This window comes from Ctenopharyngodon idella, chromosome 3, assembly GCF_019924925.1.
Source record: "Ctenopharyngodon idella isolate HZGC_01 chromosome 3, HZGC01, whole genome shotgun sequence".
In the NCBI taxonomy this organism is placed as follows: Eukaryota; Metazoa; Chordata; class Actinopteri; order Cypriniformes; family Xenocyprididae; genus Ctenopharyngodon; species Ctenopharyngodon idella.
The window spans coordinates 32,710,069-32,725,309 of NC_067222.1; the positions used below are offsets into that span (position 1 = coordinate 32,710,069).

General features: G+C 37.6%; 1 protein-coding gene across 2 annotated transcripts in view; it reads left to right on the forward strand.

Annotated features, from left to right (window-relative positions):
- Window positions 1–15,241, forward strand: part of gna13b (guanine nucleotide binding protein (G protein), alpha 13b) — a 33,792-nt gene that overhangs the window by 14,750 nt on the left and 3,801 nt on the right. For both annotated transcript variants that reach the window (XM_051888152.1, XM_051888153.1), the window contains exon 3: window positions 6,113–6,163. In XM_051888152.1, coding sequence (XP_051744112.1) covers window positions 6,113–6,163 — 51 coding nt within the window. The remainder of the gene's footprint in view (window positions 1–6,112; window positions 6,164–15,241) is intronic.

Consider the following 15,241-nt stretch of genomic DNA (forward strand, 5'->3'; position numbering starts at 1 on the left):
ATCTAACCTAGATTACAGATTGCAATTCCTGTTTTTTTTTTGTATTGTTTTTGTTATATAAATACTTAGCTAGCTTATTGTTTTAGTTTGATCATTTTGGATTTTCCCCAATAAATCTCAAATGATTCCTCATTAGCACCTGACATAAGCAAGTGCCATCTTAGCACACAACTTCAAACTTCTCTAAATGCTCTCAGTTCCTAATGTGTTACTTCCCTATTTTACATGTGTGATTTAACCCAGTAACCGCCTCCTATTATTATGATTTGTAGAGATTACAAAGAACGAGATAGAACTGCTGATACAGACTGATCCACGTTTTCCAACATTCATAAGTAAAATTGACAAGGAAGAAATTGGGCTGCTATACATCATATGATCGCGATTATCCATGCAGCATGAAAGTCATGTTTTTATGTCTCTCTTCTGGTGCTGTAGTACTTTGTGCCTCACTGACGCTATACAAGGTTTAACATGCATTGCAAGTGCAAATCGTTCATGAATGGCTCTTTAAGTATATCAAGCATTCTCTGTAAGTGACGTGTGTTAAACTGACATTTTAATTGCTAGTTGTTAATTATTTGTATGGCAATTAATTGTCAGCCAAAATGACATGACTGTAACAGCCCACGGTGGCTGTATTATTGTGATTGAACGTGAAACGTTACGTGATATTTCCCTGTGCACAAGTTGATGTAGTTTTATTTATTTTGGAAATCACTGGTGTCATGCACAGAGAGTTTGCTTTTTTTGCTGGGGGATGAAGGTGGTCTTTGTCCATTTCTAGTGATTGACTCAGCATGGGCATGCTGGGACTTAAGCAGAGCAGCGGATGCATGCTGTTTAGGACAAGAAACAACACGACACTGATCTGTGGAGCTGATAACGGTGTAGATCTGCTCTTCACCAAGCTCAGGAATCTCCATTTGCACTGAGCAAAGGCTGCTTGAATGCAAATCCATCCATTACCGCTGAGGCTTCCATACAGCTCGCCTGTTAAGTAGGCAGCCTCTTCCCTCGGCTCTGCCACAGGCTCTGGTGATTTGCATTCAGCCTGTGTGAGTGAAGGCAACAAAACAAAACACTTTTGTGCCCTGTAATCCACAAACCACGTGTGTCGAGTGCAAAACATTATCAGGCTTCCTGCTTTCACAACTCTGCCCCTCCAGCCCCTGGGGGTTATGGTATGCACCCAACATGCAACAAAACAAAACTTGTTCTAGATTCCTACAGCCAAGAACCCTTCACCACTGGCTCCTCCTTGCTCCACCCCTCCTCTCATTTCTAGGCATTGCATAATCCTAATCCACAGCTTTAGTCTTCACTGTTCTGCTCTCACTACCCCTGTACATGACATTGTGATCCGTCTCCTTTTGGTAGTCTTTTTAATGTCTGCTTTGAGCTAAAAGCCAGGAAATAGTTTAGAACTGTCGATTTCAGTTTGGTGAATCATTACAAGGTTTACTTATAGAGCGTTTGTATGAGTCAGTAAGGTTCATTCCAGCCCCACTTACTAAAGGCTTAATCTGATTTAGGTAATACTTGCGAGACACTGCATTTTTAAAATGCTCACTGCCTTTTCAATTTAGATGATCATACTCCATTATAAAATGAAACCGTCTTCAGCACTACTCATCTCAGCTGTGGTTACCGCAGGATCCGTGATGTCTGCAGATTGAAGGCACCGGAAGAGATGTTTTGATAGGAGACATCCACCCAAGTGCGCTCTCTCCTGTTTTCCCAAACACTGCTTTCTGCCCACCCCATATAGGGACAGCTGTAGGGTAAAATGCGTTTTGTGTCCATTTCTGTAATACTCTGGACTAGTGTAAGTAGAGGCTGACCAGCCTGAGGTTTAAAGCTTGCCTGTCTTCCCCCTTCCCTTCGTCCCAGCCTAAGATTACCAGGATCTAGAAGAAGGATTGTGTGATCCATGAAGGAATGTTGAGCTGTGATTAAAATGAAGACCCTCGTGCATGCCTGCAAATGTGAGGCCTAGGGAAGGAGATATTTTTCTGACCCTCACTGTTGCTCATTTCTTTTTATTCAGATAACAGTTAGGCTATTTTATTAAACATCTTGTCTGCCAATTATCCTGACATTTAGGTTGTCCAATATGTGGGATTTTACATAATGTTGTTAACCCCTTAACATTCCTGTAAAATTGGCCTAAAAGGGCCAAAGTAAATTGCATGCCGTTCTTACACCATTTAGGGTATATGCATGGTTTTGGTCTCTTTTGAAAGGTATGTGTACTGCTGGCAGTACAGTGGACTGCTAACAGGTTAATTCGTACACTATTCCTTTAAGCTACTAATAATCTCATATATTTCTTTTAAAATGTAATCTTCCATATTTTGAAGTATGGAGAAGAAAAATGACTAATGTTAAGACAAATAGACATACAAGACAAGCATTCTGTTATGCAGTATTGCAAATAAACTTAATTTATATTATTTAGTTTGTCTCCATATTTTCTTTATACATTAGAGCTGGATGATACATCGAATATTAGCAATATTATAATTAGGGAATATAAAATTAGGGGATATTGTGTTTATTTTGAAGGTAAATGTTTTTTTTTTTTTGTTAAAAGTTGCATCTGTGTATAAATGACATTTTATTATTACATTCAGAAATAATGTACAATGCAGATAAATAAAACAAAACATTTACAAAGGTTTTAAGCACTATAAACATGTATTTTAATTCCCCTCCACAATAAATCCTTTAAATTTAACTGTATTCAGAACGGTATAAAACAAACATAAATTATAGTGGCATTCATTATAAACAACATTGTAAATGCCATGCCTAAGCACATTTATTTAAATTGAAACTGAAACTGTGGGAAATGCGCTATACAAATAAATTTGGACTTATGTAGCTCTCTTATTCACCAGAAATCCCAGTGTGTATTGTATTATAATCGTTTAGGTTGCCTTGGGATGATTGAAAAAATCCCGGAAAATGCAGTATATGGTTTCTTTTTTTTATATATATATATATATAACGTTCGGTTCTCCGAAGACAGACGGATTCGGCTAATGTATGTTTCAGTCGATGGGTATGCATTCTAGTTTTCCAAGACGTTACAACAGCAATGATCAAAAGAACATGGACAAAACAGTCACTCATTATAAACAAATGTTCAATGACGTATCAAATGCTCTGACCAGTCATTTACGCCGTCATCACCCGGGTGTTGATAGCTCACGACGCGAGCACAGGTGAGACCTGAACATCTCACGTTGCTATCTGTGTTTAAACTAAACTCATTTAAACCTTGCCAATTTAAACATTGATCCGTAAGACGCGAAAGAGAACTTGCGTGTGCTGTGAGATGTGTGTACTCATCCCAAGCGTGTACATGGAGAGCCGCGTCACAGCACGCAAATACACTTGCGCAAATTTTCTTTCAAGTTTAAACGGTTTATATATGCATGTATATGTAAATATACACTGTTTTATATTATATTATGTTATGTTATACATTTTGTCATATACAGATTACATTTAATGAACAGTAGGCATTAACAGTGCTTCAGGTGTTGCTGAGTTAACAGGACTTCCTTTTTAGCATTGCTCAGAAACTGATATCCTGGCCTGCTCTGAGCATGTTGTTCCTGTGTGCCCACACCCTTCATTGCTGATGAACAGCACAGTTTGGCTGTGGCTTCTTGCCTGGCTGGGGGAGGGTTACCAGGGGTTTTTCTTATGACATAATCCCTTTTCTACTGAAAGCCACCTCAAAAGACCTGCGTGTACCTCTTGTAGACCTCCGCTAACCCCAAGATGCAAATAGATGCTCTCATGTTGTTAAAGGGTATTTTGTGTAGGAAATGAGGAAGACTTTTTTTTTTTTTTTTTTTTTTTTTTTTTTTTTTTTCCCCCAACTTCTCTCACCGAGCTTTGTTCTACAGCTTCTTCAAGCGCTGAGAAAGATGAGCATGATGTTGAGAAGGAAGCAGAACAGAGCTCCTTCCTGCTATCCTGTCAGCATGCCAAACTGTTGAAATTACAAGCAGCTGATTGGTCCGTTATACATCTGAGCGTCACGGAACATTAACTCAAGCCCTGTTGCTGTTTCCTGGACAGCTTGTTCCTGTTACTCACAATTTTAATTTTCCAGAGTGTGCCTTGGTGTGTTCTTCCTTAAGGCCCAGATATACTTTAAGCTAAATCAAAGAACAAAGTGGTGTGACATTTCAAACAAAATCGGAGCAAAACGAAGTTCGTTTGGAGTTCTTTTCTGGAGTTCAATACATTTTGCCAAAGCGACTAGGGCTGGACGATTAATCTAAGTAACCGAAAATTCAGAAACCGAAATTCAGAACCTCTAACCGACGTAATTTTCACATGTCGTTTTTTTTTTTTTTTTTTAAATCCTGTTATTACTTCCCCCTTAAATAGCCACGTGACTCTGCCCCGTCCAGTCAGTGGCATAAAAGCAACACGGAGGTGAACGCGTCGCTGAGTCAACACACACAGTCACTGCGCGCGAGCGGTGAGCCTTGCGTATTCACTAAACTTTGTCAGTTGTATGTTTTAAGGTTTGCCAGTTTGGACATTCAAGCGATTTTAGACGATCGGATGTGTATTATATCGAGCTACCGTGCTCGCGCAGCTGCATTGTGGCACGAAAACTCATACAAAAAGTAGCTGCACAAAACGTGAAGATCGCACGCACAGAGGAACGCAGAAACTAGTTGTCAGCACTGTCCTGTGATTTATCACTAAAGTAGCTTAGAAACTCAAACTTATTATAGCATATATTTTTCTACTTTTGAAGTAACTATTTACAACCCACAGCTTCACAATTAATAGAGAGACGGTATGACTAATTCACACACGCAATCGCTCTCATTACGTACTGGTACTGTGCTAATTTATCTTTATCTGATTTACAACGAGCAGAAATCTGTGAGAAATGTTACGAACCATAGATAAAATAACTGCTGAAAGTGAGCTGTTATGTCAGATCACTCTTTCAATAGGAAAAAATATCACACCTTTAATAGTCAATCATATTTACAGTACAAACCTTGTAAGTGAACTATGAGGGCAAAAAAAACCAAACAAAATAATCGTTCATTAATCGTAATCGAGGTAAAATGTTCAATTAATTGAGGTTTTGATTGTAGGCCATAATCGTCCAGCCCTAAAAGCGACCTTTTTACCCCTAAGTAGAGAATGAAAAAGAACTTAGCCAGGAGTAAATTGGAGCTTGTCCATTTTCTAGCATCCTGTGTTCGTTGGTGGTGTACCACACTGAGGCTAGCTGTCACAAATTCATGACTAAAGCTGGAATTGGTTCTGGTACAGCCATGAGTCACCAGTATGAACTCTTATCAATACCAATACAGCATTAGGGATGTTGCAGTGAGGGAATTTTTACACCGGTAAATAAACTTGCGATAACGCCGATATTATGTGATCGTGTACTTTCTGTATAGGCCTGCAATTCACAATCACACGTACTACGTGTATAAAGAGAGATGATACTGACCGCACATTTTACAAGATGAGATCTGTTGTGCACTAAATCCTCCGCCATCATCTTGTCAGTCATTTTCTCACATCCTCACGCCATAAGTGAAATCTGACTCCTGCTTCATTGTCCTGTGACTCGGCACAGGGGGCGGTGCCACAGGCGGTCAAGTAACGTAATCAGCGTACGGCCGAACGCTGTGTAACGCCGACCACCGCAGCAAGCCTATACAGAATTCCCCCACAGGAATAAATAAAAGATTCCAGTGACATTTTCTTTCAAATTAAAATATGTCTTTGATTACTGACATCCTGTCAGAGGGTTTTCATGAGTCACATCCGTCTGTTCACATGTTTGAGGCCCTCATTTCTTCAAGTGCTTATCTCTGCACATTTTACACTTTTGCTGATTGATGGGTTTATTTGACAACATTTTACTATAATAACCTTTTTGTCATGAGCACATAAGTTCATTGGGATAAATCTAATTATGAAGAAAGGAACCTCAATTACCCTTGTGAACTGGTAATGACTATGTCTCGTTTGTGCTCAGTTGTTTTCATTGTCAGTTTACAGTGCTTTGAGGACCTGACTGATTCTCTCTGCTCTTTGTCATTCTCAGGGTGAATCGGTGAAATATTTCTTGGATAACTTGGACAAACTCGGAACACCGGTAAGCATGTCATCATTCTGTCTGTGCTGGTGTCGCATGTTTGTTTTTTTGTTTTTTGTTTTTTTTGATTGATTAGTTATATTTTATCTTATTTATATTTTATTTTTATTTTTGAAAATGATTAAAATATTTTAAAGTAATTTACTTTGCTTTAGGTCAGTGGTTTCCAACCACATTTTGCATGTCTAATTGATCAAGCACACCTGAATTAGGTCAACTCATTAGCAGAGACTCCAAGACCAGAAATGGGTGTGTCAGACAAAGGAGACATGGAAAATGTGCAGTGTGAAGCCAAGTGTGTGTTTTAGGGTTAGTCTGGCGCTGTGTTATACTTAAGTTGACCAGTCCAAAGTAGTGTTCATTAATGGGAAACTTCTCTGGACCGATGTCTTTCTCCAGAGCAGAGACATTGGTGCCCTGAAATGACAGAAAGTGAGGGGGAAAAAGACAAACATCTGTTAAATATTCATGCTTACACGGAATATTTAAGACAAAGTAAGAACACTTACAGCTATAATTACATTTTAATTTGTCTATTTAGAAAAAAAATATTTTTCTAAAACTCTGTACCGACACATGAAAAGTTGCTCGCATTAAGCAACCAAAAATTTAAATATTAGAAGAAGAAAAAAAAACACAAAAAAAAACAATGTCCCTTCACATTTTTATGAAAGCAGTTGAGAATGAGTCATCTTGTATATGATGCTGCAAGTTACAGAATGACCTGTTCTGTTTTACAAAATATTTTTATTTTTATAATATTATGGTCTTATGTAAGACATAATTATGTCCGGGAAGCTTTGTTTGCCACACTTGCCAATGGTGAGTGAATTGACAGTGTTATTTTAGTATTATTTATTTACTTGGGTGCATCCAGGAACGTGGTTGGGAACCAACAGGTGCAGTCTTTTATTGCACTCATTTTAGAGTGAGTTTTGTCGAATGGCTTTAAACACAGTAAAATTGTTAATGGAGCTGAGTGTGTAATAAACAAAAGGGCTTTTCACACTGAGCTTAAGGTTTGGTTATCATTAAGGTTAGATTATCGTTCTAAACACTGGTAACCCCAGTGTTTAGAACGATAACCCCAGGTAAAGGACTATTTCACACTTGTATATTTAGAAGTGGGGTTAGCACCACTTTTTACCCCGAGTAATGAAACCCTTCTCTGGAGCATTCGTCCAGTTAGTGACATTGACACCGCAGATATGCAAATAATGGTGTTAACACAGGTTTAGGAATATACAGTATGAAAAAGCAGTGTATGAATACTAGGGATGTCTATTTACATAAATTCCCATGATCGATCGATCGATCGATCGTTTAAATTAACGATCAATTAATCGATTAATCATTAGCCTTAATACTGCAGTGGCATATAGCCAACAGCATGACAGAGTGTGCAAATGCTGCTCAAAACGCCATGTTCCTCACCAAATGAAAGAGAAGGGGTTTTAGTCTAAATAAAGGGCTGGTAAGATTGTAAAATGAGTTGATGTGATTGATCATTTATTAAAATACTTATTTAATAATCAAATATAACGACTAATACAATGGGTCACCAACGCCGCCTCAGATGTGTGCTTGTCAGAATGTGTTCTCCTGTTGTGGACACACTCTTCCTGGAACAACGAGCTTAAAATGGCAACTAAACCCGATTAATTCACAACGATTTGTTAAAATGGTGTTCTCATTAATGTTATGTAATATGACAGTTATTATTAGTCACGCATTGCTGTTTGAGCTGCGCGTTCTGAATGGACACCGGTAAACCAGAGCACTTTGCTAGCACGTTATTTAACTCAAAGAAACGTTTTATATGAGATTAGTCAGATATATACAAAATAAACGTATTACAAATTATATCTGCACAAAATTACTTGAATGTATAAGTGAACTTGAACTAAATTACATGATATTCAGAATGCGTGACTCATTGTGGACGCGCTCTTTCTGAAGCAATGCGATGAAACAACTAAACGGCAACTAAACCCAAATAATTCACAATGTTTTATTACAATATTGTTCTCTTTATAATGTTATGCAATATGACAGTCCCAATCATATTCATTATTAGTTGTGCATTGCTGTTTGTGCTGCATGCGCTGAAGTTGAAGATGATCACCGTAAAATGTAAAATTGTCCCAAACATATCTCCGGTGCACTTGCTTCATTTTTCATTGTGTCTGCTTTATATGTTTCACGGTTGAGCAGCACACAAGCTCATGAACCTGCTTAATCGACGTTCGATAAGTTTTATCGATTTAAATTATCGACAATTAATCGATCGTCGATTAATCGTTAACATACCTAATGAATACCAGTGTTGGGCACGTTACTTTTAAAAATTAGTTATAGTTACTAGTTACTTCTCACAAATAGTAACTGAGTTACATCATTATAAAAGTAACTAATTACCAGGGAAAGTAACTATTGCGTTACAATGCCAAATTCATCTTTGCAGCCAACACTGATTCAGAAAACATTATACAATTAAAATGTCTCCTTGCTGTTTTTGTCACATTCATATCAAATTACTTTTGCCGGTTCTATATGGCAAGCTCATTATTATGGTTTATACTCTCCAGTATTTAAGAAATTAAATTAATATAAATGTGATTAGTCAACTGATGGCTTAAATGAACAACTACTAGTTGACTAGAAAAAACTTATTTCACATTTTGATGTCACAGCATGTCACAAAGGGTATTCTGGTTTGAGCTCGAGCTCCGCTCGCATGCTCTGACAGACACACACAGAGCATCGTATGTTATTATCAGTTTAAAATTATATTTGTGTATGACTAACCTGTACTATTTCTTTACAACAAAACACTTTGCAGGTCTATCATCTCTAGTCACACACCAATCATCATCATTAAGCATGTGTCCCACCCCAACACACACACCAGAGAAAAACTTTGCAGGTCCTATGGCTGAGAAAGAGCCTACTCAGATGAAAACCAATTCAGTGAGCTCAATTATAGTAACGCGGCTTTTTTTTTTTTTTTTTTTGTCAGTAACTGTAACGGGAGAAAATGTAATTCGTTTGATTACTCGTTACTGAAAAAAGTAACGCCGTTCATTTATAACGCCGTTATTCCCATCCCTAATGAATACACAGGATTAATTGTTAACCCTGGGTAAATTTTAAGTAATGTGAAATGTTGAAGGAAGATAACCCATGATTCCATTTACCCGGAGTTTACAATGACCCAGGGTTAACTGTTTAAAGTGTGAAAAGCCCTAATATGCATTCATCTTTGTAAATTGCAGTGTTTAATTTCTGTGGAAATAAGCCTGGAAAGTGATTAGATAAATATTGACAGTAGTTTCAGAATAGAAATTTAGGAAACTTGTCCTTTTACTTGTGACTTAAAGAGATTCACCTAAAAATGAACATTGTCGTCATTTACTCACCTTCATGTCATTGCAAACCAGTAACCTACTGTCTTCTGCAGATGTTTTGATAAAATATTTCTCAAAATATCTTATTTTATGTTTCCTCCAATAAAAAAAGAAATTTCATTTTTGGATCAACAATCTCTTGAAAGCACTTATGGAAGGACTTTGTCCAGTGCATATTAAATTGTATATTAAACAAATAAACATCTCAGTCTGTACTTGCATTCAAGAGGCTGATCCATTTCATATTGAATGATTAAGTGCAGTACAGAAACAGCTAAATTTGCTAAAGAGCTCTTTTACATTGAGACAATCAAAGCAGTTGTAGATGAATCATCTTGTCTGAAATAAATCACTGTATACAGCAGAGCATGAAGGAAATACTGAATAGCAAATGCTGAAGATAATGTCAGACAGATGAATGCCCATCTGTTTTTTTTTTTTTTTTGTTTTTTTTAACAATGCTGTGGGCCTTGACAGGGTTTCCCTGCTCACCAGCCAGCACAGACAGAGAGAAGTGAAACTAGCTCTGCTGACGTCAAAGGTCACGTGTCAACATTTTCTCATACTTCCTATAGCAACTTTTTTCGCACAACATTTTACAAGAGAAATCATCAGTCTTTAGTTTTTGTGTAAGATATTTGAAAGAATCAGTCGAGAGGACACTGTGTCATGAGGCTGCGTGATTAAGGATGACCATACAACGTGAGGGTTTTCTTACTCAGATGATCCATGTGCTCACGCTGATGAGGAGTGATGGAAAATACTGTTTTCTTATGAATTTATAGATTATAAACCAGCCATCAAGACTTGCTGACTGACTCAGTCTGATGGAAAAAAAAAAAAAAAGTAGTCTTTACACTAATTTTTCAATAGGCCTGGACTAGAATTGTTCCATATTCAAACCATGATGACAGCACTCAGGTACTGAATTGAGTCAGTATTGCCGACACTGTACAAATACTCTATATATTTTTATTTTAACGGTTAGTTCACCCACAAATGAAAATTCTGTCATTTATTACTCACCCTCATGTCGTTCCACACCCGTATGACCTTCTTTCATCTTCGGAACACAAATCAAGATATTTTTGATGAAGTCTGAGAGGTTTCTGTCTTTACATAGAGATCCAACGCAACTACCACTTTCAAAGTCCAGAAAGTTAAGAAAGACGTCATTAAAGTACTCCATGTGACTCCAGTGGTTTAACCTCAGTTTTATGAAGCGACACGAGTGCTTTGTTTGCGCAAAATATAGGCCTAATTTACCACTTTGATCTGCAACACATTCACGAGAGCATCGCGGCGCATGCGTTTTGTGTTCGTGCAAGAGCTGACATTGTTGCGTGAACAAGCTTTGGATAATATTATTTTGTAAATAAATTGGTACAATATTTTTTTTGTTTTTTTGCGCAAACAAAGCAATCGTGTCGCTTTATAAAATTGAGGTTAAACCACTGGAGTCACATGGAGTACTTTAATGACATCTTTCTTACCTTTCTGGACCTGTCAGTTACATAGCTGTCTATGGAGGGACAGAAACCTCTCAGATTTCAATAAAAAGATCTTCATTTGTGTTCCAAAGATAAACAAAGGTCTTACGTATGTGGAATGACACAAGGCTAAGTCATTTGAGAATTATCATTTTTGTTTTTTAGTACTTGAACTTTTTGAGAACTCTAGTTATTTTAATCCCACTTCCTTTGCAATTTATATATGTGGAGTCTGTTGACAAATTAGTTTTTAGCAGATCTTTTGAGACTATCTATGCAGCTGTCACAGCATCAGTGTCTGGCTGACGCATGAGGCCCAGTGCAGTTCCTTTTGCGTCATGTGACTTGCTGCCTGCCGCTCGTGTTCTTTCTCTCAGTACTAAACGGATGTTTGCGGTTTTGTGCTCTTTCTAGACGCTGCTGACTGCAGTAAATGTGGTGATTAGTATCTCAACTTTGACTCCAGACAGCTCTGTTCTAGAGCAAAGGATCAGATAACCTGGTTTAAATCCACGACTTGTGAAAACAGTCACACTGGTTCATATTGTTCAAAGCACTAATGCCACGTTAGGAAGAGAGACTGAAAGGACCATTCGCTTGTTTCCCCACATATCTTACTTTCTATATTACGCTCCTTGACGTCATGCTGTCGTTCGATCTCGGTTCTCATGTCTGTCACTAAATTTCTGTTCTGAGAAAAAGGAAGCAGAGTTGAATGCACTCTGGCCCAGGCGGCACGCCTCAGACTGGCTACTCTTCATTTGGCCACGTCACGGCAATGTGGACCCACTTCTGCAATCACACCATCGACAAACAGGAAGAGGAAATACTGCACGCTTCCGAGTGTGCTCAGAGAGGGAAATGGCCGCTTGACTCTGTTGGAAAGTATGTGTTTGTTTCAGTTTACATTCATCTTTCTTGGGTGGATGTAGTGTGGGAGTCAAATGTTTGGGGAAAGACAGACCTCAGCGGCCCAGACTCATAAATATTTAGGTCGAGATGAGGAAGAAAGGTTACCTCAGGCATGTGACAAAATGCAGGCAAGGCAATTTTATTTGTATGGCACATTTCATACACAATGGTAATTCAAAGTGCTTTACATAAAGAAGAACCAAATACATAATAATAAAAATGGAATGCATAAGAAATAGAAATAACAGTAAAAACAGAGAATTCCGACACTGTTTCAGGGAGTTTTTTGTTGTCCGTCAGAGCGGATCTAAACGGATCTATCCATCAGAGCGGATCTAAATGGATCTTCCTCACGCAGAGGGATAACTATTTATATTTGTCAGGTAGCTGTGCTTTTAAACAGTACCCTTACAGACAAATCTTCCTGGACTAACACTATCCAGAGCTCCATCCAGGGATAACTCTATGCTGAGTATGTGTCAGGGAGAGGTGTGTATGTTTGGTTGGTAACATTTGAATCTTAATCTCTCAATGGAAAAAGCAATTAATCTTCATTAGAAATAGAAATCTTTATTTCACATCTTAAAGCATTATTAGATATAACTTAAGCTCCGTTGACAGCATCTGCAGCATGCTGATGATTACAGATAATAATTTTGACTCATACTTCAGTTTGTAAAAGCAAACCAAAACTGTGTTTGCAGTTCCTCACAATGCAAGTCAATGAAATGTAAGTTTGTCTCTGTCAACACAAAAATGTTGGATGAGTTGAAATACTTTTCTGTGGTAATTAAAAACTTAAGCAATAGTTACTCAAGAATTGTTCAGGGTCAATTACTTATCTGAGAATAACACAAAAGACGCAACTTTTCCATGGGCGCAGCATCCAGACATGAGTACCGCCATGACGGATGCCATATCCATTCAAGGCAGGTGTATTTGATGTTATCCTGTCTGGAATTTCAGAAATGTACTTCAGGTTTTATGTGCTAACACTGAGCACTCTTATCGTCTTGATATGTCTTGCTTTGCTTTAGTGTAGAGTTTCATCTAATGCATTTTGTGTGCATTTGCGCTTACACTCTGTATTGGCCAGTGCATCGATCCAGATTCACCTTTTGCTAATGTTGTTCCCCACCAACCCCCAACTCTGGTATGCCAACAATGTGGAGAATGAGCCGTGAGCTGGCTGTAATAGTTGTTTGCTTTTTTTTTTTTCTCTCTCTTCTTCCCCTCTCCTCTCCTCTTGCCCTGTCCCAGCAGTTTGAGTTTTACCTACTACTGATTTATTGTCAGTGTTTACGTTTTTTTTTTTTTCTTGTAGGGAAAACTTTGATGAGATCATACAATGAAGTCCACAAGTCTGAGATCACATTCCTTCATTTCATGAATGTCTCTACAATTTTGTCATACTATTCGTTATGTCACTCTCCTGAGGATAAAGTTCTCATTACAACCAGGGTCACAAATTTAAATAGTAGAAATCTAATTATTAAATATTTCTAAATTAAATATTTCTTCTCATTTTATGTCATAACTTTTTTATTTAAACGTCTTAATCTTTTCTAGGTTTAAATGGGGGAAAATCTCATAGTAGTCTTTGGTTTGGACCCCACTGTATCTGTATTCCTGTCAACACTTTTTTTCTTATTATTCATGTGGAAAATAAACAGCAATATTTTCCTATATTAGGCTCTAAACTTTCTACCTCTTAAATTGTTTAATTTCTCTAATTTAAATAAATTTTCTTTAATTTCACTAAAAAAAAGACATTTAAGAGTTGACAGTTGCTACAGAATTGTTAAGGCTTGTTTGCAATATCATTAGGGAAAATATCAAATTGACTTAAAGGATAAGTTCACTTTCAAATGAAAATTAGCCAAAGCTTTACTCACCCTCGAGCCATCCTAGGTGTATATGACTTTCTGATGAACACAATCGGAGAAATATTAATAAATATCCTGACACATCCGAGCTTTATAATGGCAGTGAGCGGGATCAACGAGTATGAGCTAAAAGAAAGTGCTTCCATCCACATCCATCCATCATAAACATACTCCACACGGCTCCGCTGGGTTAATAAAGGCCTTCTGAAGCGAAGCGATGCATTTGTGTAAAAAAAAAAAAAAATCCATATTTAACAAGTTATGAAGTAAAATATCTAGCTTCCGCCAGACCGCCTTCCGTATTCAAGTTACGGGAAAAAAAACCGCAACTGGCATCACGTCAGTTCCGTAAGTTGAATAGGGAAGGCGTAGGAGGTAGCGTAAGCATTTTGAACTGCGAGAGTTTTACATTTTCTTCGTAAGTTGAATACGGAAGGCAAAGCTAGATACGGAAGCTAGATATTTTACTTCATAACCCCCCGGAGCCGTGTGGAGTACGTTTATGATGGATGGAGGCACTTACTTAAGCTCATACTTGTTTGGTAACACTTACTGCCATTATAAAGCTCGGATGTGTCAGGATACTTATTAATATTCCTCTGATTGTGTTCATCAGAAAGAAGAAAGTCATATACACCTAGGATGGCTTGAGGGTGAGTAAAGCTTGGGGTAATTTTTATTTGAAAGTGAACTAATCCTTTAATGCCTTTTTAGTTGAATATTATTATTTTCTCTAGTAGTTTAATTTAACCCTTTCACATGTAAGTTGAGAATATTCTGGCTGACTCCCCAGCGTGAGTTTTTCAAAGCGACCGTTATTTAGAACGTATCACTTTATTGTTTCCATGGTGACGCGTCATTGCTTGTCACTTCACACACCACAGTCACAATAGCGCTGAATAACTGATGATCTGCTTTTAGTTCATTTTTTCTTTTTTATTCAAAATATTAACAAATTTGTTGACTATAGCATGGAATATCTGATATTCCGATTGTCAAATATGTGCAAGTGGATGTGTTTTGCTGATTAAACACCTTTATAATGATCACGTTAGTTGAGCTATATGCGCAATGGGCGCCGCCATGTTAGTTTGCGCCGCGCAGAGAATCGGATCTGTTGGATTTACGACGCACAAACTCATCCACTTCGCCTGAAATACATGAAAGTAAGTGAGCTGGTGAACTGGGAGAAGAATAAAGTAAACTTTAAAGTTACTTACACAATGTGTATCTGATGTGAATAAAACGTGTCGTCTAATTATAATGGAAATTACTGTTATTGCCACTTCCATAGACATCAGTGTGTATTTTACAAACTCTAAATATATTGTTTTGTTACTACTCATGTGTATTTAAATGTCTGAAACCTAAAATAAACATTAT